The 26,191-nt window shown below is 37.5% G+C and overlaps 1 protein-coding gene across 2 annotated transcripts in view; it reads right to left on the reverse strand.

The window, feature by feature from the left end:
- Positions 1 to 25,979, reverse strand: part of LOC115222561 (protein orai-2-like) — a 49,296-nt gene extending 23,317 nt beyond the window's left edge. Inside the window, exons 1-4 of one of the 2 annotated variants that reach the window (XM_036511548.1) lie at positions 25,629 to 25,979; positions 22,705 to 22,849; positions 3,031 to 3,132; positions 26 to 161 (exon numbers count right to left, since the gene is read on the reverse strand). In XM_036511548.1, coding sequence (XP_036367441.1) covers positions 26 to 136 — 111 coding nt within the window. In that variant the 5' untranslated portion in view covers positions 137 to 161; positions 3,031 to 3,132; positions 22,705 to 22,849; positions 25,629 to 25,979. Of the gene's footprint in view, positions 1 to 25; positions 882 to 3,030; positions 3,133 to 22,704; positions 22,850 to 25,628 lie in introns of those variants that run through there. The other variant, XM_029792835.2, reaches the window with a different exon arrangement.
- Positions 25,980 to 26,191: the final 212 nt, after the last annotated feature.

Genomic DNA, 26,191 nt, shown 5'->3' on the forward strand with positions numbered 1-26,191 from the left:
ATAAACAGTAGAAAAACAAACATACCATTGCGAATCCTGATAAAAGTGCTGATGTACGACTTGAGGCTTTCAATTTAGCTCGACCGAGATACAGCTTTCTCCACGATAAAACACTGGCCGTGGTTTCATTTGTCATCGGTGGAAGCTGGATTTTAGGTATACTATTCGGTTGGGAATTCATTGTCGAAAATAAATTTGATTTCGAAGGTTAAGATATCGAATACAGGAATCAGAGAAACAGGACACAAATTACAGAAAATAAAACAAGATAACAGGCGGATGCTACTCAGTGGTGGGGTGGGAGAGTGGAGTGGCTATTCACTTTGGCTAACTGACTGCTGGCTGTATTTTTAGACGTAAGATGTTTTATAGTTTCGAAAACAAACCCTCGAAAAAATTCTTCTTTAAATAAACAAAAGAGAAAAATTGTCAAATTTATAATCAAGATGTGTGTCATAAACGGTGAAGCTTCCTGTAAAATACGGTGATGACACAACACTTGTATACGTTGAATAAAACTGCTGAAGTCTATGGTTACAGAGGGTGAAATTGATAAGTTCGAAGCAATAGATCTATATCCTGTTAGCTGCGATGATTTCCGAGTTCGTAAATAATCGACATATAAACTCTCGCTACCTCACAGCCCATTTAACTTTTGAAGTTTCGCTTTTATTGTTGTTCTTGTTGATTTTTTTAAAAACTCTGATCGAATCAATATAATTGAACCTTTTCATTTTTAGTTATCTCATCTTATATATCACTCCATTTTTTCGACATATCCTACTCTACTTAGGACTGTAGATGTGATTTTTTTAAAAGTAGATTTGGCTGCTGTTTCTTGCAGCTGGAGCGATTACGTTGAGGCTTAGCAGCACTGAAATCAACAGGGAAAAACCATTCCAATGTACAGCTGCAGAGCAGCGCCAGCTAATAATTTTATCCCCCACTGCACAGACACCTGCTTCTTAACATAGGTTTACATGTAATTGCTAATGCATAAGGACGTGAAACCAAAATCATAGAATAACGGGAAATATTACAAACAGAAACGTCGTTAAAATTTTTCTGATTAAAACGTATAGTATTGCTTAAAATATATACATTTAATAATATTTATTAATTATAAAATTAAAGTAATATGCACACTTGAAACAGCATTAGATTAAAAAACTGGTACGTATAAAATTTATAATGTGTCTACAAACGTAGAACTGCAGCGCTTGTAATATTTTGTTACAAACTTTTTAAAGAGACTTGCGTAAAACACATAATTTCTTTTAGAATGCGGACAAATAAAATGCATTCTAAAAAAAGGATAACATTGATTGATCCAATACACTAATGGTTCCATCAGACTGTTTTTGTATAAGCAATGAATCAAAAAACCCAGTATAAAGCTCACAAAAACCGGTTATCTGAAAGACTGTACACAGCCCATAACTTTGTCTTGCTAATTTCCGTGAGATCCTATCATTGTATTTATATATGCAGGTTGTTGTTGTTGTTGTGGTGGTGGTGGTAGTGGGAGGAGGACGTTCACTTTGAACGAGAAAACAATTTCTGATTTACACTCTGGAGTCGATAAAATAAAGTGTCAGTCAAGTGCAAGAGTCGAAATAAAATGACTGACCCATTCTCCCTCCCTATTTCAGGTCTTATTCCTATTTTAAAAAAAAAAAAGTTATAAGTAGGTAGCCCATACGCAAAGTCCTGCAGAGACACATTCAGGTAGAACATGTTAAGCATGATGTTCAATTAAAGTTCATTTTTATGTTGCAATTTTGAAATTTTTTGCTTAAAAGCTTGATTGCTTCCCCATTGGACACTGCCCTGATACAAAGAGTTGATCTGCAAACAAAATTCTCAGGGCTGATGTGCTGCCTGTGACCAACGTTAGCAGTCTACTCTATTTGGATGAGCTCCACATCTCCATTGCACTCAGAGTGAGAGCTGACGTCTGTGGAGGACTAAGATGTTGCTGTGGTAGGGTTCTCAACTCCACAGGTCTTCATGGTTTGTCTTGCCACCTAAATGCAGGTTGTTTTACTCGTTGCACTGACCTAAACCTGATCTTTGAGCAGACCCTGGCTTGGGTAAGTATCCCCTCAGTTATGGAGCCAGCAGGATTATACAGGTGTGATGGGAAGAGACTAGATGGTCTTACCTTCTTCCCTGAGATAAAAAGCAGGTGCTTCAACTGGGATGCCACTGCCAGTGATTCCTTTGCTCCCTCCCAAATCCTGGATGCTGTGGTAAATGGAAGGGTCACTGCCTGCGTAGATTTATGGAACAAAATCCTTAAGTATTGGGACTCATCAGGGAACCATTTCTTCCATCCTGTGGTGTTTGAGATGTTTGGAGGAGCTGGGATGCTGGCAGCAAAGTTTTTGTCATCATTAGCAGCTCACCTTACCAATGTGTCTGGTGATACCTATGAGGGTGCTTGGCCGTTCCAATGCCTTAGCTTCACCACCACCCATGATAATGCTGCAAGCATGTTGGCTTGCTACATTAGGTTCCATTAAGTCTTTTGGTGTGCAACAAATTGATGCCCTTGTTGTTGAATTAATATTTTTCTTCTTTTTGTTTCTTTTCTTTTGCTCCTGATCGTGTTTTCTCTGTTTTGGATTTGTATTTTAATATGGAATATCTTTATGTAATTAAGTTGTAGAATAGTTCATTAAACTGAGATTTTCTTTTTCTTCAAAAAGACAAAAATTACTTAGGCCTGGATAAAAAAAAAAAATCTACGGAGCTGTAGTTAAACTTTATACTTCTGTACTCAGAACATCGGTCAAATAAACTTCAGAAAATATTTCAATTGAACTAAATTTCAGTACTATTTGCTAACTGTATTTTTTTTTTTTTCAAAAAAATAGCTTTGTTGATAACCAAAATTTTTATACAAAGCTTTTGATATTATAACATGTTATCTTATAAATAGTGCTTAAGTGTGTGTGTATGTGTCTTTCTGTCTGTGCGTTGCACCCACCCCACCACTTCAGAAACACAACTGGTTTGTTTACATACCTGTAACAAAGTGGTTCAGCAAAAGGAGTCGATTGAATAAGCACCAAACCAGTACAACTAAAACACTTCAGGGTGGTACCCAGGATGGCTTCAATCTAATATCTGAAATAAGTGAAAAAAAAAAAAAAATAAAGGATACAAGATATCTATCAATCAGCCTATCTGTTTGTCTCTCTAAATGTCAGTCTCTCTCTCTCTCTCTCTCTCTCTATCTGTCTGTGTGTCTCTCTACATATATGTGAGTGTATAACTGTATGCATGTATACAGCAATACCTTTACTTGTGTGATGCATGTGTATACTCTTTTCTTTTAGCCATGGGACTGTGACCATGATGGGACATATATATTCTTCTTCCTTTTTCTTTCACCTGCACTTAGAGTTCTTCCTACCGTTCATATTCTAAGTAACCTTTACTCAGTATTCTCCCTCCCTTTACTTAATGTTCTCATTTCCCAAATAGTGTTCTCCTACCCTTTCCTTTTCAAAGTAACGTTCTCTCACTATTCTTCCTTCTTTCCATTTTCTATATAACCTTCACCTAATGTTCCCCTTCCTTCATTTTCTATATAACCATTACTTAACGTTCTCACTCCCCTTCTTTTCCACATAAGGTTCACCTAATGTTCCTTCCCCGTCTCCTTCATTTCCTATATAACATTCACTTAACGTTCCCCCCCTTTCTATATAACCTTCACCTAATGTTCCCCTTCATTTTCTATATAACATTCACTTAACGTTCTCCCCCCACTCTTTTCTATATAACCTTCACCTAATGTTCCTCCCCTGTCTCCTTCATTTCCTATATAACATTCACTTAACGTTCCCCCCCCTTTCTATATAACCTTCACCTAATGTTCCCCTTCATTTTCTATATAACATTCACTTAACGTTCTCCCCCCACTCTTTTCTATATAACCTTCACCTAATGTTCCTCCCCCGTCTCCTTCATTTCCTATATAACATTCACTTAACGTTCTCCCCCCTTTCAATATAACCTTCACCTAATGTTCCCCTTCATTTTCTATATAACCTTCACTTAACGTTCTCCCCCCACTCTTTTCTATATAACCTTCACCTAATGTTCCCCTTAGACTCCATTTCCAATATAACCTTCACTTAATGTTCTCCCTCCCTTCCTTTTCTATATAACCTTCACCTGATGTTCCCCCTCGACTCCATTTTCTATATAACCTTCACTTGACGTTCTCCCTCCCCTTCTTTTCTATACAAATTTCATTTAGTGTTCTCCACCCCTTCTTTTTCCACATGACCTTCACTAAATGTTCTCTCTCCACTTCATTTACTATATAAAACATTCCCTCAGTGTTCTCACTTCCCCTTATTTTCTGTATATAACCTTCACTTAATGTTCTCCCTTCAATTCCCTTTTCTATATAACCTTCACTTAAGGTTCTCCCAACACGTCCTTTTCTACATAACATTCACCTAAGGCTTTAACGCTCAGATTACACTGCCAAATGTAATGCTTATTTATTCCCCTTGTTTTGAATTAATCACGTAATATTTCATAGATTACAATGACATGATTGTTAATATTTAGCATGACATTCCAGGGTAGATAGTATGATCATTTAGGTCTGGCTACTTTGAACATAAGACGTAAAAAATATTTTGGCCTGATATTCTGTCAATACATACTTATTCACATTCTCGAGTTCCTCATGCATTATCGCATAGCTTCAAGATTTTGATGATATGATTGTTTATTTTAAGAATGACATTGTCAGATAGGTGTGAGAGGCTGGATCTGACCAGTTTGAACATAAAATGAGTAGAATATTTGCACAGGGTATGACTGGTTTAAATGATAAAGTTTAATTGCTAATGTTTTCCTATACCTTTTCTATACAACTTTCATCTCCCAACACCCAGTTTATTTTCCATCTCATCTTCACTCACTGTTCTCCCATCCCTTCCTTTTATATATTATCTTCACAAAATATCTTCTCTTCTCTTTCTTTTCTATATAATCTTCACTTAGTATTCTCCTTCCTTTTTTATACAGCCTAGACATTGAGTTCTCCCCCTCACCTACTTCCTTTTCTATAAAGCCTTCACTCAGTGGTCCTCCACCTGTTTAGTTTCTATATAACATTGACATCTATATAGGCGCAGGCGTGGCTGTGTGGTAAGAAGCTTGCTCCCCAACCACATGGTTCCAGGTTCAGTCCCACAGTGTGGTGCCTTCAGCTTGTGTCTTCTACTGTGACCTCAGGCCAACCAAAGCCTTGTGAGTGGATTCACTAGACAGAAACTAAAAGAAGCCCATCATCTATAAACAGGGTTGGCCAAAAGTCACCTGACAGTAAATCAAAACCATTTAATTCTCAAAATTTATTTATGTTTAACTGAATGAATTTAATAAAGCATCTAAATATGAAACATCATGAAAATTGTCCACACTGAAGTCATTCTTGAGCAACACCATTTTCCCAAATGAATAAATAAAATTGAATATTAAGTATTTATGGAATTTTGATATACTGTCGGGTGACTCTTGGCCAACCCTGTATATGTGTGCATTTGTGTGTATGTGTGTGTGTGTGTATATATATATATATATATATATATATACAGGGAGAATTCACGAAAAAACAAAAGACAAAGACAGGTGGTATAGAAAACAAACAGATGTATTAGTATAATGCTCAGGAATTGAAAAAGTCTTTTACGTTTTGAGCCTGCGCTCTTCTACAGAAAGGGACACAGAAAAAAACAAGGAGAGAAGAAAAAAATGTGTGTAGTGGTTACCGATCTATCATTGCTATTATGTTAAACTGTTGTACGTTCAAATTTGGCCAAATACGTTTTTTTTTTTTTTTATCAAGATTTAATTTTGCTTTCAATAGCCGGTTCTTTTGGTATCTCCAGCTGCTTCAGATGCCAAGATATAAAAATTGTCAAAGTGTAGTACGATGGTTTAGCATCTTTGAAAAGTGTAGTAAGTCCCACATACGAAAGTTTTGCAAAAAAATATTTCTAGCTGAAAATATCATACATGCATGGAGTTATGATTTTATGCACTCAACAAAGTATTATTGTTAAACTGAAACTGTTCCTAATGTAAAAAGAAATGGAATGGTGAAACTATTTTTTTGTATTTTTCTATATATATGTATATATAGAAGAATACAGTGTACATTCAAACAAATAAGAGATGACGAATAATAGGACATCTGACTCACTAGAAAGAGCAGTCAGATGTCCTATTATTGATCATCTCTTATGTGTTTGAATGTACACTGTATTCTTCTATGAATAATGTATAGTCTATTGACTAAATTTTTCCTTCTCGCTAGACCACTGGTAACAAAGAATTTTTCTATAAATATTTTTGCTACCCTAAAATTTTTTAATTAATGATATATATATATTGGGCAAGTGTCTTCTACTATAGCCTCGGGCCGACCAAAGCCTTATGAGTGGATTTGGTAGACAGAAACTGAAAGAAGCCCATCATATATATATATATATATATATATATGTATATATATGTGTGTATGTGTGTTTGCGTGTCTGTGTTTGTCCCCCCCAACATCGCTTGACAACCGATGCTGGTGTGTTTACGTCCCCATTACTTAGCAGTTCGGCAAAAGAGAGCGATAGAATAAGTACTAGGCTTACAAAGAATAAGTCCTGGGGGGTCGATTTGCTAGACTAGAAAGGCGGTGCTCCAGCATGGCCACAGTCAAATGACTGAAACAAGCAAAGAGTATAATATATATATATATTATATATATATATATATATATTGTTGCTATAATACAAAAGCAATACGTGACCAATCCTAAAGCAGGAAACCACTCATAAACTTGTGTTTTGCACATGGCAGAATCCTTGTAAGCTATTTGAAGTATGACAACTGTTTCAGCCACCATTTTCCCCAGCAATAAACAGAATTTCATGGAAGCATGTTGTTCCTTTGTTTCAGCCATCAGAAAAATTGACAAACAGGGAAGAAGCACTGCAAAGCAAATATGCATCCAGGTGGCAGTACGATAAGAAATGTTGTCGGTCTGCAGACTGATGCCTGAGGGTTGCATCAAGTGGCTTCTAGCAGCAGAAGCCTGAACTACAATGGGTTTGTCCCATAGAGAACATTTCCAGTTACCTTTGGGTAGCCCCTTGTATAACCTTCACTCAGAATTCCCCTGTTATTTTTTATATAACCCTTAATGTTCCTCTCCACCTTCTTTTCAACATAACATTCAATTACCCTTTAGCATTTAAACCAGCCATATCAAGCCCCTATATTCTACATGTTTATGTTCAAACTGACTAGATTCAGCCTCTCACACCTACTATACAATGTCATTCTAAAAATATACAATCACATCATTGAAATTTTGGCACTATGAGATAATACATAGTTAATTCAAACCAATTTAAATGATAAACATTATATTTTTCTATAAAACCTTCACTTAAGTGTCCACCCTCTCTTTCCCTTTCTATGTAACCATCATTCATTCGTCCTTTCCCTTCCATTTCTAAATAACTTTCATTGTGGTCTCTATCTCATTTATTTTCCATATAACATTCAGTTAAAATTCTTCTTCCATTTCATTCTCTGTGTAACCTACCCTTTGGGTTTTTCCTCACTTTCTTTTTTCTATATAACCATCAGTTAGGTTCTCATTCCCCTTCTTATTCCACACAACCTTCCCTTAACATCTTACACCTTCCCTTAACATCTTCTTACACCTTCCCTTTCTATATAACTTTCAGAAAATGTTCTTCTTCTATCTTGTTTCCTATATAACCTTCACTCAATGATCTCACATTTATTTCCTACATAACATTCACTTAATGATCTCTTTCCTATACATTTTGCATATAACCTTCACTCAGTTTTCTCCCTCAACTTCCATTTCTATATAACCATCATTTAATGCTCTCCTTTTCTTTCAATGTCTATATAACCATCACTTTTCCTCCCCTACACTCATTATTCTCCCTTCCCATTCATTTCTATATAATATTCACTCACCCCCTTTGGTTAATACTTAATGGTACTTCACCCATCACTACGTGTTCTGAGTTCAAATTCCACTGAGGTTAAATTTGCTTTTCACCCTCTCAGGGTCAATAAATTAAGCACTAGCGAAACACTGGTCAATGCAATTGACTAGCCCCCTCCCACAAAACTTCAAGCCTTGTACCCAGAGTAGAAAGGATTATTATCATTATTATTAAGGTAGCAAGCTGACAGAGTTGTTAGCTTGTTAATCAAAATGCTTAGCAGTATTTCATCCATATTTACATTCTGAGTTGTACCAGTTGACTACTGGGACAAATGTAATTGACATACCCCTACCCAAAAAAGTCAGGCCTTGTGCCAAAATTCAAAAGGAATATTAAATGAAGGTACTATAGGAAAGGAAGTGGATTATAACACTGAGTGAAGATTACATAGGAAATAAAGGTGAAGGGAAACATTAAGTGATGGTTACATTGTGGAGGAAGAACATGGAGAACATTAAATGAAGGCTACATGGAAAAGAAAGGGGAGGGAAAAGACTGAGTGGATGTTATGTAGAAAATGAACAGAAAGGAGGTTACTGATTGAATAGTATATAGAAATTGAAGTGTGAGGAGAAAATTATGTGATGGTTATATAGAGGAAAAGGTGAAGGGAGAACTCTGAATGCAAGTTATATAGGAAAAGAAGGGGAGGGAGAACACTGAAGGAAGGTTATATAGAAAATAAAGGCGAGGGAAAACACTAAGTGAAGGTTATATAGAAAATAAATAGGTGGGAGAATATTAAGTGAAGGTTATGTAGAAAAGGAAAGAGAGGTAGATCCCTAAAGGAAGGTTATATAGAAAATAAATAGGAGGGAGATCACTGAGTGGAGGATATATATAGGAAAGGAGAGGAGGGGACCATTAAGTTTAGTTTATATAAAAGAGCAATGGGTGGGAAAACACTGAATAAAGTTTATATAGAAAATAAAGGGTGAGGAGAATATTAAATGAAGGTTGTTTAGAAAAGGAAGGGGAAAGCGATCCATAAATGATGGTAAGGGAAGAGAAATCCATAAATGTTATAGACAGGAACAAATGGAAGAAGGAAAGTAACAGTGATGATTATATAGAAATGGCAGGGAAGAGAGATCCCTGATTGAAGCTTTTAGAGGAAAACAAATTGTATGGAAAACACTAAGGAAGACTAAAGAGTAGAGAACACTAAATGCAGGTTATATGCAAAAAGACTGGTGTTTCACTGGTGCTTAATTTATTGACCCTGAGAGGATGAAAGGCAAATTTGACCTGAGTGGAATTTGAACTCAGAACATGTAGTGATGGGTGAAATACCACAAAGCATTTTATCTATTCTGCCAGCTTGCTGCCTTAATAATAATAATAATAATAATAATAATAATAATAAAGCTGAGGAGGGAGACAGAAAGTTTGCTAGCTGCATAAGATCAAGCATTAAGGACTAATTGGATAAAAGCCAAGGAAATTCCCAATATAAATTATGTAAATCAAAAGAGGAAAGCATCACTCATATAGTAAGTGAATGTAGCGTGCCGGCAAAGAAAGAAAACAATAAAAGACGTGACAATCTAGGGTGAGCAATCTGCTGGAAGCTATGTAGAAAGCTAAGATTTGAATGTACTGATAAATAGTCTGAACATGAACCTAGTAAAGTACTAGAAAGTAAGAAGTACAAGATGCTGTGGGACTTTAACATTCAGACTGAAAGAGTAATAGAAATCAGGCTATCTAGCCTGATTTCATAGTAGTAGATAAAGACAATAGAAAGTGCCAGATAATGGACTTTACAGTCCCAAATGATGAAAAAATTAATATGAGAAGAATAGAAAAATTAGCAAAGTACCAGGATATAACCATTGAATTACAGAGACTATGGAAAGTGCTGGTAAAATGTATCCCAATAGTTATAGGTGCATTGAGAACTATACCAAAAGATTTGAACAGATAGATAGTGGAAATAGGCATAAAACCCAGTTTTGTACAGCTCCAGAAAACAGCATTATTAGGGACAGCTAGGATACTTAGGTGGGTTCTTGGCATCTAAGGTTACTTGCTGTAGACTGATGTTAGGATTCTTTTCTTTTCCAAGTCTAATCTGTTGAGTGTATTTGAATAATAATAATAATAATAATAATAATAATAATAATAATAATAATAATAATAAAGATAACAGTGTTATTAGGGAGAGCTAGAATACTTAAGAGGTTTCTTGGCACCTAAGGTAACTTGTAGCCCAATGTTAGGATTTTTTTCTTTTCCAACAATCTACAGTCTAATCTGTTATGTGTATATGAAAATAATAATGATGATGATAATGATAACAATAATAATAATGGTTTCGTATTTTGGCACAAGGCCAGCAATTTCAGGAATTCAATTACATCGACCCCAGTGCTCAACTGGTACTTATTTCATTGATCCTGAAGGTCAACCTCAATGCAAGTTGAACTCAGTATGTAAAAACAGATGAAATGCCACTAATCATTTTGTCTGATATGCTAATGATTCTGCCAATTTGCTGCCTACCTTCAGCTAATATATTATCCTTGAACCCCATTTCCATATAACTTCCATGTAGTGTTCTTTCCTCCTCTCCATTGCATTTCTATAAAAATCTTTACGCAATAATCTCCTTCTAGTGTAGTTTTTGTATAAACTTCACTTAATGTCTCTCTCAATATCTGTATAAGCTTCAGTCAGTGACATCCCACCTATTCAGTGTTCTCCTGCCACCCCATCATCATCATCATCATCATCATCATTTAGCGTCCGCTTTCCATGCTAGCATGGGTTGGACGGGTCAACTGGGGTCTGTGAAGCTGGAAGGCTTCGTCAGGCCCAGTCAGATCTGGCAGTATTTCTACGGCTGGATGCCCTTCCTAACGCCAACCACTCCACAAGTGTAGTGGGTGTTTTTTACGTGCCACCTGCACAGGTGCCAGACAGAAATTTTTTCTACTATAGGCATAAGGCCTGAAATTTTGGGGGAGGAGACTAGTCAATTCCATTGACTCCAGTGTTCAATTTGTACCTATTTTATCACTCCCAAAAGGATGAAAGGCAAAGTCGACCCCAGCAGCATCTGAACTCAGAAATACTGTCAGACGAAATACTGCTTTTTATCTATATACTATACTTTAGGTTCTCTCCCCACCTTTCATGTAACCTTTTACTTGATGTTCTTTCTCCTTTTCATTTTCTATTTATCATTCACTTCAGATTATACTCGGCATCCTTACTTAATGTTCTCCCTTCTCTTAGAGTTCTTTCTCCCTGTCATTTTTCTATATAACCTTTTTTTTAGGGTCCTTATTCTCCATTCTTTTCAATATAACATTCACTTAATTTTCTCTCTCCCTTTTCTTTTCTATATACCATCAACATCAAAATAAAAATCAATTGGAAATTGTATTTGTGATACCCAAGCCTGTGGCACATAAAAAGCACCATCTGAACGTGGCCAATGCCAGCGCCGCCTTGACTGGCAGCCATGCCGGTGACACATAAAAAACACCAACCATTGTGGCCGTTGCTAGCTTCCTCTCTGGCCCTTGTGCTGGTGGCACATAAAAAGCACCCACTACAGTCACAGAGTGGTTGGCATTAGGAAGGGCATCCAGCTGTAGAAACACTGCCAGATCAGACTGGAGCCTGGTGCAGCCTCCTGGCTTCCCAGATCCCAGTCAAACCATCCAACCCATGCTAGCATGGAAAACGGACGTTAAACAATGATGATATCTATTTCTTTACTACCCACAAGGGGCTATCCACAGAGAGGACAAACACGGACAGACAAACGAATTAAGTCGATTATATCGACCCCAGTGCATAACTGGTACTTATTTAATCGACCCCGAAAGGATGAAAGGCAAAGTCGACCTCGGTGGAATTTGAACTCAGAACGTAACGGCAGACGAAATACGGCTATGCATTTCGCCCGGCGTGCTAACGTTTCTGCCAGCTCGCCGCCAAACAATGATGATACCATTCACTCAATGATCTCCCTCATGTTTATTTTCTATATAACTTGCACTCAGTATTTCCCCACCACTTCCTTTTTCATATAACCTTTGCTCAATATTCATCCCTCCTCTTTATCTAGTTAACCTTCCCTTCACTTTTTCCCCAACCTTCTTTTCAATATAACTTTCACTGAATGTTCTCCTAACATTCTTTCCCATGTAACCTTTAGTCAGTGTTCTCCCTCCCCTTCCTTTTCTATATAACCTTCATTAAATGATCTTCCACCCTTCTTGTTCTATATACTCTTCATTCATTCTCCCTACCCTTCCCTCTTTATGTAACTATCACTCATTATTCTCCCTTCTCTTCCATTTCTATATAACCTACCCACGGTGATCTTCCTCTCATTTTTTTCATATAACCTTCACTTAATATTCTCCTCCTTCATTATTTGCTATATAACCCTCACTCAGTGAGGGTTCTTTTTCAAAATAACTTTCACTTAATAATTTCCTCCACTTCATTTTCTATATAACCTTTTTTTTAGGGTCCTTATTCTCCATTCTTTTCAATATAACATTCACTTAATTTTCTCTCTCCCTTTTCTTTCTATATACCATCAACATCAAAATAAAAATCAATTGGAAATTGTATTTGTGATACCCAAGCCTGTGGCACATAAAAAGCACCATCTGAACGTGGCCAATGCCAGCGCCGCCTGACTGGCAGCCATGCCGGTGACACATAAAAAACACCAACCAATTGTGGCCGTTGCTAGCTTCCTCTGGCCCTTGTGCTGGTGGCACATAAAAAGCACCCACTACAGTCACAGAGTGGTTGGCATTAGGAAGGGCATCCAGCTGTAGAAACACTGCCAGATCAGACTGGAGCCTGGTGCAGCCTCCTGGCTTCCCAGATCCCAGTCAAACCATCCAACCCATGCTAGCATGGAAAACGGACGTTAAACAATGATGATATCTATTTCTTTACTACCCACAAGGGGCTATCCACAGAGAGGACAAACACGGACAGACAAACGAATTAAGTCGATTATATCGACCCCAGTGCATAACTGGTACTTATTTAATCGACCCCGAAAGGATGAAAGGCAAAGTCGACCTCGGTGGAATTTGAACTCAGAACGTAACGGCAGACGAAATAAGGCTATGCATTTCGCCCGGCGTGCTAACGTTTCTGCCAGCTCGCCGCCAAACAATGATGATACCATTCACTCAATGATCTCCCTCATGTTTATTTTCTATATAACTTGCACTCAGTATTTCCCCACCACTTCCTTTTTCATATAACCTTTGCTCAATATTCATCCCTCCTCTTTATCTAGTTAACCTTCCCTTCACTTTTTCCCCAACCTTCTTTTCAATATAACTTTCACTGAATGTTCTCCTTAACATTCTTTCCCATGTAACCTTTAGTCAGTGTTCTCCCTCCCCTTCCTTTTCTATATAACCTTCATTAAATGATCTTCCACCCATTCTTGTTCTATATACTCTTCATTCATTCTCCCTACCCTTCCCTCTTTATGTAACTATCACTCATTATTCTCCCTTCTCTTCCATTCTATATAACCTACCCACGGTGATCTTCCTCTCATTTTTTTCATATAACCTTCACTTAATATCTCCTCCTTCATTATTTGCTATATAACCCTCACTCAGTGAGGGTTCTTTTTCAAAATAACTTTCACTTAATAATTTCCTCCCACTTCATTTTCTATATAACCTTTACTCAGTGTTCTCCCTGCCTTTCATTTTTTATATAACCTTCACTTAGTGTTCTCCCATCCCTTCCATTTCTATATAACCATTAGAGAGTATCCTATTTAAACTTCACTCAGTGTTCTATCCTACCATTTCTATATAACCTTCAATCAGTGAATTTCCCCGCTTTCATTTTCTATGCAACCTTCAATCAGAGTTCTTCTCCCGACTTTTTTGTATATTACCTTCACTTTGCTTTCTCCCCTGCTTCATTCATTCAGAGGTCTTTCTTCCATTCTTTTCAAAATAAACTTCTGTCAGTTCTATTTAACCTGCATTTAGCATTCTCCATTGCCTTCATTTTCTGTGCAACCTTCACTTTGGCTCTCCTCCACCTTCCTTTTCTATAAAACTTTCACTCAGATTTCTTCCTTCCTTTCCTTTTTCTATATAAACTTCACTTAGAGTTCTATTCTTTTAGTCAGATTTCACCCTCTCCTTTTTCATCAATATTAACTTTACCCATTATTCTCCCACCCCTTCTTCCATATTACCTTTACTCACTATTCTCCAAGCTCCTTCCACTTCTTTTTAACCTTCACTCAGTTTTCTTCCTCCCATTCCTCCTCTATATTACCTTCACTCGTTATTCTCCCTACCATTCATCACTTCTATTATCTTCACGCAGAAATCTCACTTTGCTTCTATATTACTTTCACTGAGAATTCTTCCCTACCCCTTCCTCTTCTATATAATCTTCTCTCAGTAATCTCCCTCTACTTTTTCATCTATATTATGTTCACTCTCCTTCTCTTTCTTCATCTGTTACCTTCACTTCGTATTCTCTCTTCCCTTCTTCTTTTATATTACCTTCCCCCAGTATTCTCCTCTTTTGTCTTCAATATTACCTTCACTCTCTACTGTCATTCCCCACCCTCTTCTATATTACCTTCACTCACTATTCTCCCTCCAATTCCCTTTCTGTATTACCATCACACAGTATTCTCTCACTTCTTCTATATTACCTTCACTCAGTATACTCCCGCTCCTTCCCCTTCACTCTCAGTATTCCCACCCCATTTACTTTTCTATATTACCTTCAATCGTTATTCTCCTCCTCTCCACTCTTCTGTATTACTTACACTCAGTATTCTCCCTTGCCTTCCTCTTCCATATTGCCATCACTCAGTATACTCCCTCCCATTCCTCTCATATATAACCTTCACATTTTTACTCCTTCTATATTATCTTCACTCAATATTCTCCTCCTCCTTTCCTCTTCTATATATCATCCTCACTCAATATTCTTCCTCCCCTTCCTCTTCTATTTATTCGATATTCTCCCTCCACTTCCTCTTTTATATTACAGTAAACTCATTTTTCCCTCCTTTTCCTCTTCTGTACTACTTGCACTCAGTATTCTTCTTCCTTCTCTTCAATATTGCCTTATCTCAGTATTCTCCTCGCCACCATTTACTTATCATTACCTTTCCCTTCTTCTTCTATATAACATCCACTTAGTAATCTCCCTTGCCCTCCTCCTCTATATTATCTGCACTCAGCTTTCTCCCTCTGCCCTCCCCTCTATACTACCTGCACTCAGTATTTTTCCTCTCCTTTATTACCTTCACTCAGTATTCTCTTTCCACTTTTATATTAACTTTACCAGAATTCTCCATTCCCTTCTTCCATATTACTTTCACTCAGGATTCTCCCTGATTTCCTCTTCTTTATTCCATTCGTTCATTTTTCTCCCTACCTTTCATCTTCTTTATTACTGTCACTCAGTATTCTCCTGCCACTTCTATATTACCTTCACTCAGAATTCTCCCTCCACTTCCTCTTCTACATCACCATCACACAGTAATCTGCTTCCTGCCCTATTTCTACATTACCTTCACTCAGTACTCTCCCTCCCATTTCTCTTCAATCAGTATTCTCCCTCTACTTCCTCATCTATATTACCTTCACTCGAAATTCTCCCTCCTTCCTCCTCTATATTACTTTCCCCCAGTATTCTCTCTCACCTTTGTCTTCTACATAATCTCACTCAGTATTCTCCCCACTCCACTTCCTCTATATTACCTTCACTCATTTTCTCCCTCCCTTTCATCTTCAGTATCACCTTCACTCAGTATTCTCACTCCCACCCTTCTATATTGCCTTCCCTTTGTATTCTTCTGACTCTTCCTCATCAATATTACCTACACTCAGTACTCTCCATCCCTTTGTCTTTTATATGATTTTTCTCAGTCTTCTCCTACACCTTCCCTCAGCATTCTCATGCCTTCACTTATTCTCTCTACCCTTCCTTTTTTTATATTACCTTCACTCAGTATTCTCCCTACCCATACTATTCTATATCATCTTCCCCCAATATTCTCTCCACTTTTTTCTTCTTTCTTTACCTAGTATTCTCCCTACCCTTCCTCCTTTATATTAACTTTACACATTCTTCTTCCTCTCCCCCTCTTCTATATTACCTGCAATCTGTATACTCCTTCCCTTTCCCCTTTTATATCACCTTCACTCAGTATTCTTGCTGCCCTTCCTCTTCTATATTACCGTAAATCCTCAAGTATAGTCAGTCCTTGAGTATAATACACAGGGGATTTTTAGGGGGCTATACCTCTGAAAAACCTAAACCTTGTGTATAATACTTAAGTCTAACTTAAGTCAAGGCGGTCTATATAACGTCCTTGGTTTGTAAAAATGTATACAGTAACGTCCTTTATTATTATTGTATTGGACGGTTCAGACCCCAGTAGAACCGTCCAACCCATGCTAGCATGGAAAACGGACGCTAAACGATGATGATGATGATATAACATAATACAAACGTGTAGCTTTTTTGTGCATTTTGTTTGCAGAAAATAAAGAAATAACATTTAATAAATGTTGCGTATTGCAAGTTATGGATGATTCTTTTATGACTTCATTGCTTTCAGGCTTAGATTAAGGTATTTTCACGCCTGACATCACAAAATGCGTGAGAATAAACATTGCCGGACAGCAAATAGAGACTCGGACAGTGCTAAGAAAATAATTTTCATTTTTATATAGTACGCACTAGGGATTTTGACCTTTAAATTTTAGGTAAAAAATGTGGATTATACTCGAGGATTTACGGTACTTTCACTCATTTCTTTCCCTCTTGATTCTCTTCTATTTTACCTTCACTCGGTTTTCTTCTTCCTCTTTCCCTTTCTGTATCACATTCACTTATTATTCTCCTTTCCCACCCCTGTACTGCTTTATTTTACCTTTACACATTTTTCTCCTTATTTTTCCTCTTCTTTATTTACATCCCCCCAGCATTCTCCCTCTCCTTTGTCTTCTATATTATCATCACAGTATTCTCCCCCCCTCCTCTTCTCTATAATTTCCCATCTTCTTCTGTATTACCTTTACTCAGTAGTCTTCCTCCCATTCTTCTATATCCCCTCCACTCAGTATTCTCCCTCCCCTTCCACTTCTATATAACCTTCATTCAGCATTCTCCTTCTCCACCCTCTTCTATATCACCTCCACTCATTATTCTCCCTCTCCTTACTCTTCTATATTACCTTCACTTAGTATTCTTCCTCCTGTTCCTCTTCTGAATTACTTTCATTCATTATTCTTCCTCACCCCACTCTTATATATTAAGTCTTCACTCATCATACCCTTCCTTTCTCTCTAAAACACCTTCACTCATATACTCCCTAACCTTCCTCTTCTATATTACCTTCACTTAGTATTCTCCCACCACCACCACGCCTTTATCTATACGACCTTCACAGTATGTTTTTCTTTTCCCTTCTTTTATATAACCTTCCCCTAGGATTTTTCATTTTCTTCCTTTTCTATATCTTCATTTAGACCAGTGGCTGTCAACTGGGGTCCACATGACCTTTGGGTGTCCATAGAAGATTCTGTTCTTAAAATCTGTCAACTGGGGTCCACATGACCTTTGGGTGTCCATAGAAGATTCTGTTCTTAAAATCTATGTGCAATAATTTGATTATATTTCTACAGTATACAAAATATTTTAAACAATTATTTTTACACAATTCCTAATATTTAATTATAAAAACATAAGGTTAATCTTTGATTGGCTAGGAGGGTCTATAGGTAAAAAATGGTTGAGAACCACTGATTTAGGTCATTCTGTATTTTTTCTTAATGATAGGTGTAGAAGTGGCAGTGTGGTAAGTAGCTTGCTTACCAAACACATGGTTCTAGGTTCAGTTCCACTGCATGGCACCTTGCGCAAGTGTCTTCTACTATAGCCTCAGGTCGACCAAAGCCTTGTGAGTGGATTTGGTAGATGGAAACTAAAAGAAGCCCATCGTATATATGTATATATATATATATATATATATGTACGTATGTGGATATGTTTGTGTGTCTGTGTTTGTCCCTCCAACATCACTTGACAACTGATGCTGGTGTGTTTACGTCCTTGTAACTTAGTGGTTCGGCAAAAGAGATCGATAAAATAAGTACTAGGCTTACAAAGAACAAGTCAACTGATTTGTTCGACTAAAGACGGTGCTACAGCATGGCCACAGTCACATGACTGAAACAAGTCAAATAGTAAAGAGAGAGAGTATATAATCCAGTGTTTGGTTTTCTCATGTCTACATGATTGGATCATGGATCTCATTGGATCATGGATCTGCCATTCATGGATCTCATTCCACTTCTGTCTTCATAATTTTGATTCAGTGTTTTCCCACATGTTCTCTGTGTATATACTTTTTCTCAGTATATTCTTTTACTGTTTCAATCATTTGACTGTGGCCATGCTGGAGCACTGCCTTTAGTCGAAAAAAATCAACCTCAGGACTTATTCTTTGTAAGCCTTAGTACTTATTTTATCGGTCTCTTTTGCCAAACTGCTAAGTTATGGGGGCATAAACACACCAACATCGGTTGTCAAGTGACGGGGGGAGGGCACAAACGCAGACACACAATTACATGCATACACATATACACAAACACACACATATATATGACAGGCTTCTTCCAGTTTTCTGTCTACCAAGTCCACCCACAAGGTTTTGGTTGGCCTGAGGCTATAGTTGAAGACACTTGCCCAAGGTGCCATGCAGTAGGACTAAACCCAGAATCATGTGGCTTGTAAGCAAGCTACTTACCACACAGCCACTCCTGCATCAATATAATGATGTAGACAACTAAGCACATTCTTATTCTTCATCTTTCGTTCCTTCAGCTTTCAGTTTTTACCATCATTGAACAATGGCCATGCTGGGGTACTTCCCTGAAGGTTTTAGCTGAATGAAATCACCTCAGTAATAATATTCTTTTTAAAACCCAGTACTTATTCTATTGATCTCTAATGCCAAACTGCTATTTAAAAAAAAAACAAATCTGGTTGCTAAGTGGTAGTGAGTGGCACACACATAGACACACACACACATATATATACACACTATGGGCTTCTTTCTGTTTTTGTCTACCAAAGATGCTCACAAGGCTTCAGGCAGTTCAACACTATTGTAGATAACATCTACTCAAAGTAACACATACTGGGACATATTTCTTTTCTTTAAAATGGGACAGAGATTTTTTTGTTGCAAGTGTGAATGGTGGCATGCAGGCAGAATTGTTAGCACATTAGGCAAAATGTTTAGTGGTATTTTATCTGTCTAAACATTCTGAGTTCATATTCTGCTGAGGTCAACTTTGCTTTTCATCCTTTCGGGGTCAATAAATTAAGTACCAGTGAAACACTGGAGTTGATATAATCGACTAGTCCCCTACCCACCATATTTCAGGCCTTGTGCCTTTAGTAGAAAAGATTATTATTATTATTGAAAAGGTGGTGAGCTGGCAGAATCATTATCATGTTGAGCAAAATGTTTAGCAGTATTTCATCTGTCTTAACATTCTGAGTTCATATTCTGCCGAGGTCAACTTTGCCTTTCATCCTTTCAGGGTCAATAAATTAAGAACCAGTCAAGTACTGGGGTTGGTGTAATTGATTATCTCCCTCCCCACAAATTCCAGGCTTTGTGCCTATAGTAGAAAGGATTATTATTATTATTATCATGTGGCAAGGTGGTAGAATCATTCATGCTTCAGAGAAAATGCTAAGTGGCCTTTCTTCTGGCTCTTTACATTGTAAGTTCAAATCTTGCTAAGTTCTACTCTGGTTTTTATCTTTCAGGGATGAATAAAATAACACCCAACACCCTGTAAAACTGCTGGCTTTGTAGAAAAAAATTTGGGCAATTAATATTATTATAATTAAGGTAGGGAGCTGGCAAAAAAATCAGTAACATGCAGGACAATAATTTTTTCTGGTTTCATTCTGAGTTCAAACCATGCCAAAGTCAACTTTGCCTTTCATTCTTTTGGGGTCTGTAAGATAAGTACATCTTGAGCCCTGGACCATCCAGGTCTTGTGTCCATAGTAGAAAGAATTATTATTATTATTAAGGTGAGGAGTTGGCAGAAGCTTTAGCATGGAAATAATGACCAGCAGTATATTTTCTGATTCATTATATTCTGAATTCTAATTCCACAAAGGTCAACTTTGACTATCATTCTTTCAGGACCAATAAGATGAAATGTTATCCGAGAACAAGGATTAATGCAAACGGCTTACCCTTTTGCCTCAAACTGATGACCTACTGCCAAAGTTTGAAAACATTATAAAAGCAGTGAACTGGCAGAATCCTTAACACATCAGAAAATGCTTAATGGGTTAATTTACCTCTCATCATTTCTATTCTATGTTCCCTTCACTCAGTATTCTCCTTCTCCTATGTCACCTTTACTCAGTATTCTCTTCCTCCTGTTCTCTTCATTCAGTATTCTCCCTCAGTGACATTCACTCACTATTCTCCTCTCCTATGTTCCCTTCATTCAGTATTCTCCCTCCTTTATGTTAGCTTCATTCAGTATTCTCCCTCTCCTTCTTCTATGTTACATTCACTCAGTATTCTCCCTCTCTTTCCCCTTTGACATCACCATCACTCAATATTCTCCCTCTCCTTCGTTTCCCATGTTACCTTCACTCAATATTCACCCTCTCCTATGTTACTTTCACTCAGTATTCTTCCTCTCCTAACCTTCACTCAGTATTCTCCCTCTCTTTCCCCTTTGACATTACCATCACTCAATATTCTCCCTCTCCTTCGTTTCCCATGTTACCTTCACTCAATATTCACCCTCTCCTATGTTACTTTCACTCAGTATTCTTCCTCTCCTAACCTTCACTCAGTATTCTCCCTCTCCTACCTTCACTCAGTATTAGACCTTTCCTTCTCTTTCTATATTACCTTCATTCAGTATTCTCCCTACCTTATGTCATGTTCACACAGTATTCTCCCTCTCTTATCTAACCTTCACTTAGTATTCTCCATCTGGTTCTTCTCCTATGTTACCTTCACTTACTATCCTCCCTCACCTATATTACGTTCAATTAATATTCTCCTTCACTCAGAATTCTATCTCCACTCAGTATTCTCCTTCTATGTTACTGTAACTCAATATTTTCCTCTCCTCTCCATTCTATATTACTTCTACTCAGCATTCTCCCTCTCCTATGTTACCTTCACTCATTATTCTCCTTCTCCTATGTTACCTTCACTCATTATTCTCCCTCTCTTTCTGACCCTATATTAGCATCACTTAGTATTTTCCGTCATCTATGTTACCTTCACTCAGTATTCCCCCTCTTGTCTGTTACCTTCACTCATTATGCTCCCTCTCCTGTTACCTTCACTCAGTATTCTCCCTCTTGTCTGTTACCTTCACTCATTATGCTCCCTCTCCTGTTATCTTCATTCAGTATTCTCCCTCTTGTCTGTTACCTTCACTCAGTATTCTCCCACTTGTCTGTTACCTTCACTCACTATGCTCCCTCTCCTATGTTACCTTCACTCACTATGCTCCCTCTCCTATGTTACCTTCACTCACTATGCTCCCTCTCCTATTTTACCTTCACTCAGTATTCTCCCTCCCTTTCCAACCCTATATTACCTTCACCTATGTTAACTTCATGCAATATTCTCCCTCTCATCTGTTAACTTCACTCAGTATTCTCCCTCTCCTACATAACCTTCACTCAGTATTCTCCATCTTCAACTGCTCCTATGTTACCATCACCTAGTATTCTCTCCCCTATATTACCTTCACTTAGTATTCTCCATCTCCTTCAACCCGTTACCTTTACTCAGTATTGTCCTTCTCCTTTTATATTATCTTCACTCAGTGTTCTCTCTCCTCCATGTTACCTTCACTCAGTATTCTCCCACGCCTTCCTCTCTTATGTTACCTTCACTCACTATTCTCCTCTCCTATGTTACCTTCACTCACTATTCTCCCTCTCCTATATTACTTTCACTCAGTATTCTCCCCCTTCCCCTACTATATTACCTTCACTCAGTATTCTCCCTCTCCTTCCCCTTCTATATTACTTTCACGCAATATTCCCCCTCTCCCATGTTACCTTCTTGCAGCATTCTCCCTCTCCTATGCTACCTTCACTCAGTGTTCTCCTTGTCCTTCATCTTTTACATTACCTTCACTGGGTATTCTTCCTCATCTTCCTGTCCTATGTTATTTTCACTCAGTCTTCTCCCTCTCCTCCCTCACTTATTTTATTTTTACTTAGTATTCTCTATCTCCTTTTACCGCCTATGTTACCTTCACTCAGTGTTTATTTTAACAACAACGAAATCGCAAGTATTAGGTTCGATAGTAATGATTTGCCCAACTTGTCTCAAAACTATTGGCCTTGTGAATAAATTTGAACTTATTGTTATCATTATTTTTTAAGTTGAAAAAAAAAAGAAAAAATTTATATCTTTTAAACAAATATCTCACTTGAGATCATTGCCCAAACATACAAATTATTAATTGCATCATTCTGATTGATGTTATTTTTTATGAACATAAAATTAGTAGGCATGATGAAAGAACAAAGATAAATTCAGATTTAGCCTACTTACAATATAGATTGCATTAATAAACTAATCTAACTTATTGGATTGAAAGTATTCTGGATTACATCTTGCAATGTGTTCTGTCTCTCTTATTTCAGAAAATGGTTACACAACGATCATAAGCAAGTAGTTATTGAATGGACTTTTCTTTCTGAAATGAAATGGAAAAAAAAAAAAAAGCAAGATAAGATATAGCAATACAATAGGCATAAGGCATGGCTGTATTTTTAAGAAGCAGGTGTCTTCTTTTATAGCTCCAAACCAAGTGCATTGTGAGGGAATTTAATAGATGGAAAGAGTGCAAAACATGGAGTAGATTGTCAACTTTACAACTCCAACATTACAAGTCTGTCTTACTCCATAGCATCTCTAAGTTTGTACATATGTATATAAATATATACACAAATACATCTTTTAACTTTTACCTGCTTCAATCATTTTAGACTGTATCTATGCTGGAACTCTGCTTTGAAGAATTTTAGTCCAAAAAATTGACCTCCCAGTATATATTTTTTTTTCTATCAGTCTACTTTTACTGAACTACCAAGTTGTCAGGCGGTGGTAGTGGGACAAACACAGATACAAACCACAAACATACATGTGTGTGTGTATATATACTATGGTCTTTCAGTTTCTGTCTATCAACTGTACTCACAAGGCTTTGGTCAGTCTAAAACTATAGTAGAAGACACTTGCTTCTAGTGGACTACCCTAGTGGATGCTTTTTATGCTCCAGTTACGCAACACTGGCATCGACTACGACTACAATCTTACTTAGATTGATGGGTCTTCTCAAATACAGCATATTGTCAAAGGAAGAATGGATAGTAACAGAGTAGAAGGAAGAAAAGAACACTGAGTGTGATGTGGTACCCCCAGTCCAACTCCATCCCAGCCGCCCCCTTCCCCCACAGGAAAAAAAAAAGAAAAAGAAAAAAGCGCAGAATTTAGAAAACCCTTCCCCCCCCGGTGAAAAAAGGTTATGAGTGTTGTCATTGAGCGATGTATATATATACAGACACACACACTCATCTATGTATGTGTTTGTCCCTCACCACCATTTGACAACTGGTGTTGGTTTGTTTACATCCCCGCGGGCATTGCTGTGTGGTTAGGGAGCTTGCTTCCTAGCTACATGGTTTCGGGTTCAGTCCCACTGCGTGGCACTTTGGGTAGGTGTCTTCCACTATAGCCCCGAGCCGACCAGAGCTTTGTGATTGAATTCGGTAGGTGGAAGTTGCTGCCGTGTGTGTATGTGTGCGTATAGCTGCTCAGTGCCTCTCCGAAAAAGAGAGAGGGATAACTTTGCAAAGTTCGATGGAATAAGTACCAGGCTCAAAAATATGTATCAAGGTTGTTTCAGCATGACCCCAGTCAAATGGTTAAAACTAGTAGTACATTAAAATAATAATTATAATTTACACCTGTGAAATATGTACCTGTAAAATTTCATAAAAATATGCAAATTAAGTTATAAAGGAAACAGTTATTTCGGGAAAGCAACACAAACTATTTATGTCATGTTGTCAATATCCTTAGTTAAATTTATAGACTCTTCCTTCTATCCTTTATTTTTTTTTTTACTTGTATCAGTCATTAAATCATGGCCATGCTGGGGCACTGTCTAGAGGAAATTGTTTAGTCAAGTGAATCAAACTCAGTACTTTTTTAAAGCCTGGTATTCAATCGATTTCTTTTGTCGAACTGCTAGGTTACAGCGACGTAAACACACCAACATGGCTGAGAGGGACAAACAGTCACAAAGACACACACACATGTATGTATATACGACGTGCTTCTTTCAGTTTCCGTCTACCAAATCCACTCACAAGGCTTTATAGCTGGCCTGAGGCTATAAGTGGAAGACATTTGCCCAGGGCGCCATACCGCCTGACTGAACCTGGAACCATGTGGTTGAGAAGCAAGCTTCTTACTACAACACCACAACTGCACCTATAGAAACGAGCATTGATTTTTGCCTCAGTGAATATCAGTAAGAGAAAACACGAGACGGATCTCAGAGAAATAACTAGATAGATCAGGCGTGGTTTGTATGGTAAAGAAGCTTACTTCCCAACCACTCAGTTCGGAGTTCACTGCGTGTCACCTTGGGAAAAGTGTCTTTTATTTTAACTTGGGGACGACCAAAGCCTTGTGAGTGAATATGGTAGACGGAAACTGAAAGAACCCCCTAGTATATTCGTATGTATGTATGTATGTATGTGTGTGTGTGTGTGTATATATATATATATATATATATATATATATGTAGGTCCCGGGTTGAGTCGGGGTTAACCACAGTAAATAAGGTACTCAATACATAGCAGAGTAAATTAATTTATTTTATAGAAGGAGCTTCTACAGGATGAAACAGTTCTAGTCCTGTAGAAGCTCCTTCTATAAAATAAATATATATATATATATATATATATATATACATACACACGAAGGGGTGCTGAAAAATTCCCTGTTTTAAGGGTGTTTCGAAAGGCCTGGTTGGAGGCCCAACCTTCCGAGTTCTTTTATAGTAGGACTTAGAAAAACTGAAGGCCCGCTGTAATGAGTGTGTGAATCGGAGAGGGGAATATGTTGAATAAAATCATAATTAACTGATCCTCCTGTATTTTCTTTTACCCAAAGCCAGGAACTTTTCAGCACCACACCGTATGTCTATGTGTGTGTATCTTTGTCCTCCCACCACTACCACTGCTTGACAACCGGTGTTGGTATTTACGTCCCAGTAACTTAGCGGTTCTGCAAAAGGAATCGATAGAATAAGTACTGGGGAGGGGTGTCAATGCTTTCGATTAAAAAATGTTTCAAGGTGATACCCCAGCATGACCGGTCAAATGACTGGAAAAGCTTTAAAAAGAAAATAAATAAATAAATAAATAAAAGGAGATAGTTTGATGGTATAGTCCAAGACATACCCTATGACAGAATGCCCAAAGGTTGAACAAACTATAATCGCCGGATTGCTCGATTAAACAGACCTGAAAGGTAAACAAGAACAAATGTGTATGTGTGTGTGTGTGCGTGTACAAAATGTAAACGTATAATACAGTATACACACTGTAATTAATCAAGTTTTATCCTTCGCTAATTTCAACATATATACAAATACAATTTTTTTTTTTTTAAATTAAACATAAGATACGGCTAGAGCTCGTGTGTTGACTATGAGTAAGTAGTAAATAAAATCTGACAAGTGAAAATGAGTTTAAGCCTTTGCTATCTTCAAACGTCGCGCCATTGTCCGGACGTTCTGTAGTCACTTAACTGCGTTCTGGCGGTCAGGACGTGATGTGCGCAAAACATGCGTTTGACGTAACGAAAAACGCATGTCACATGACCCGACAGTGGCTGTGACGTTGTTATCCAATGCGGACTGACAGGAGACAGTTGTGAAAAGATTTAGCTACCCTGAGAGCTAAGCTAATGAGATAGATTGATTATATATATATATATACATATATTTATATATATGTAAATA

Source organism: Octopus sinensis, linkage group LG20 (assembly GCF_006345805.1).
Source record: "Octopus sinensis linkage group LG20, ASM634580v1, whole genome shotgun sequence".
Classification (NCBI taxonomy): Eukaryota; Metazoa; Mollusca; class Cephalopoda; order Octopoda; family Octopodidae; genus Octopus; species Octopus sinensis.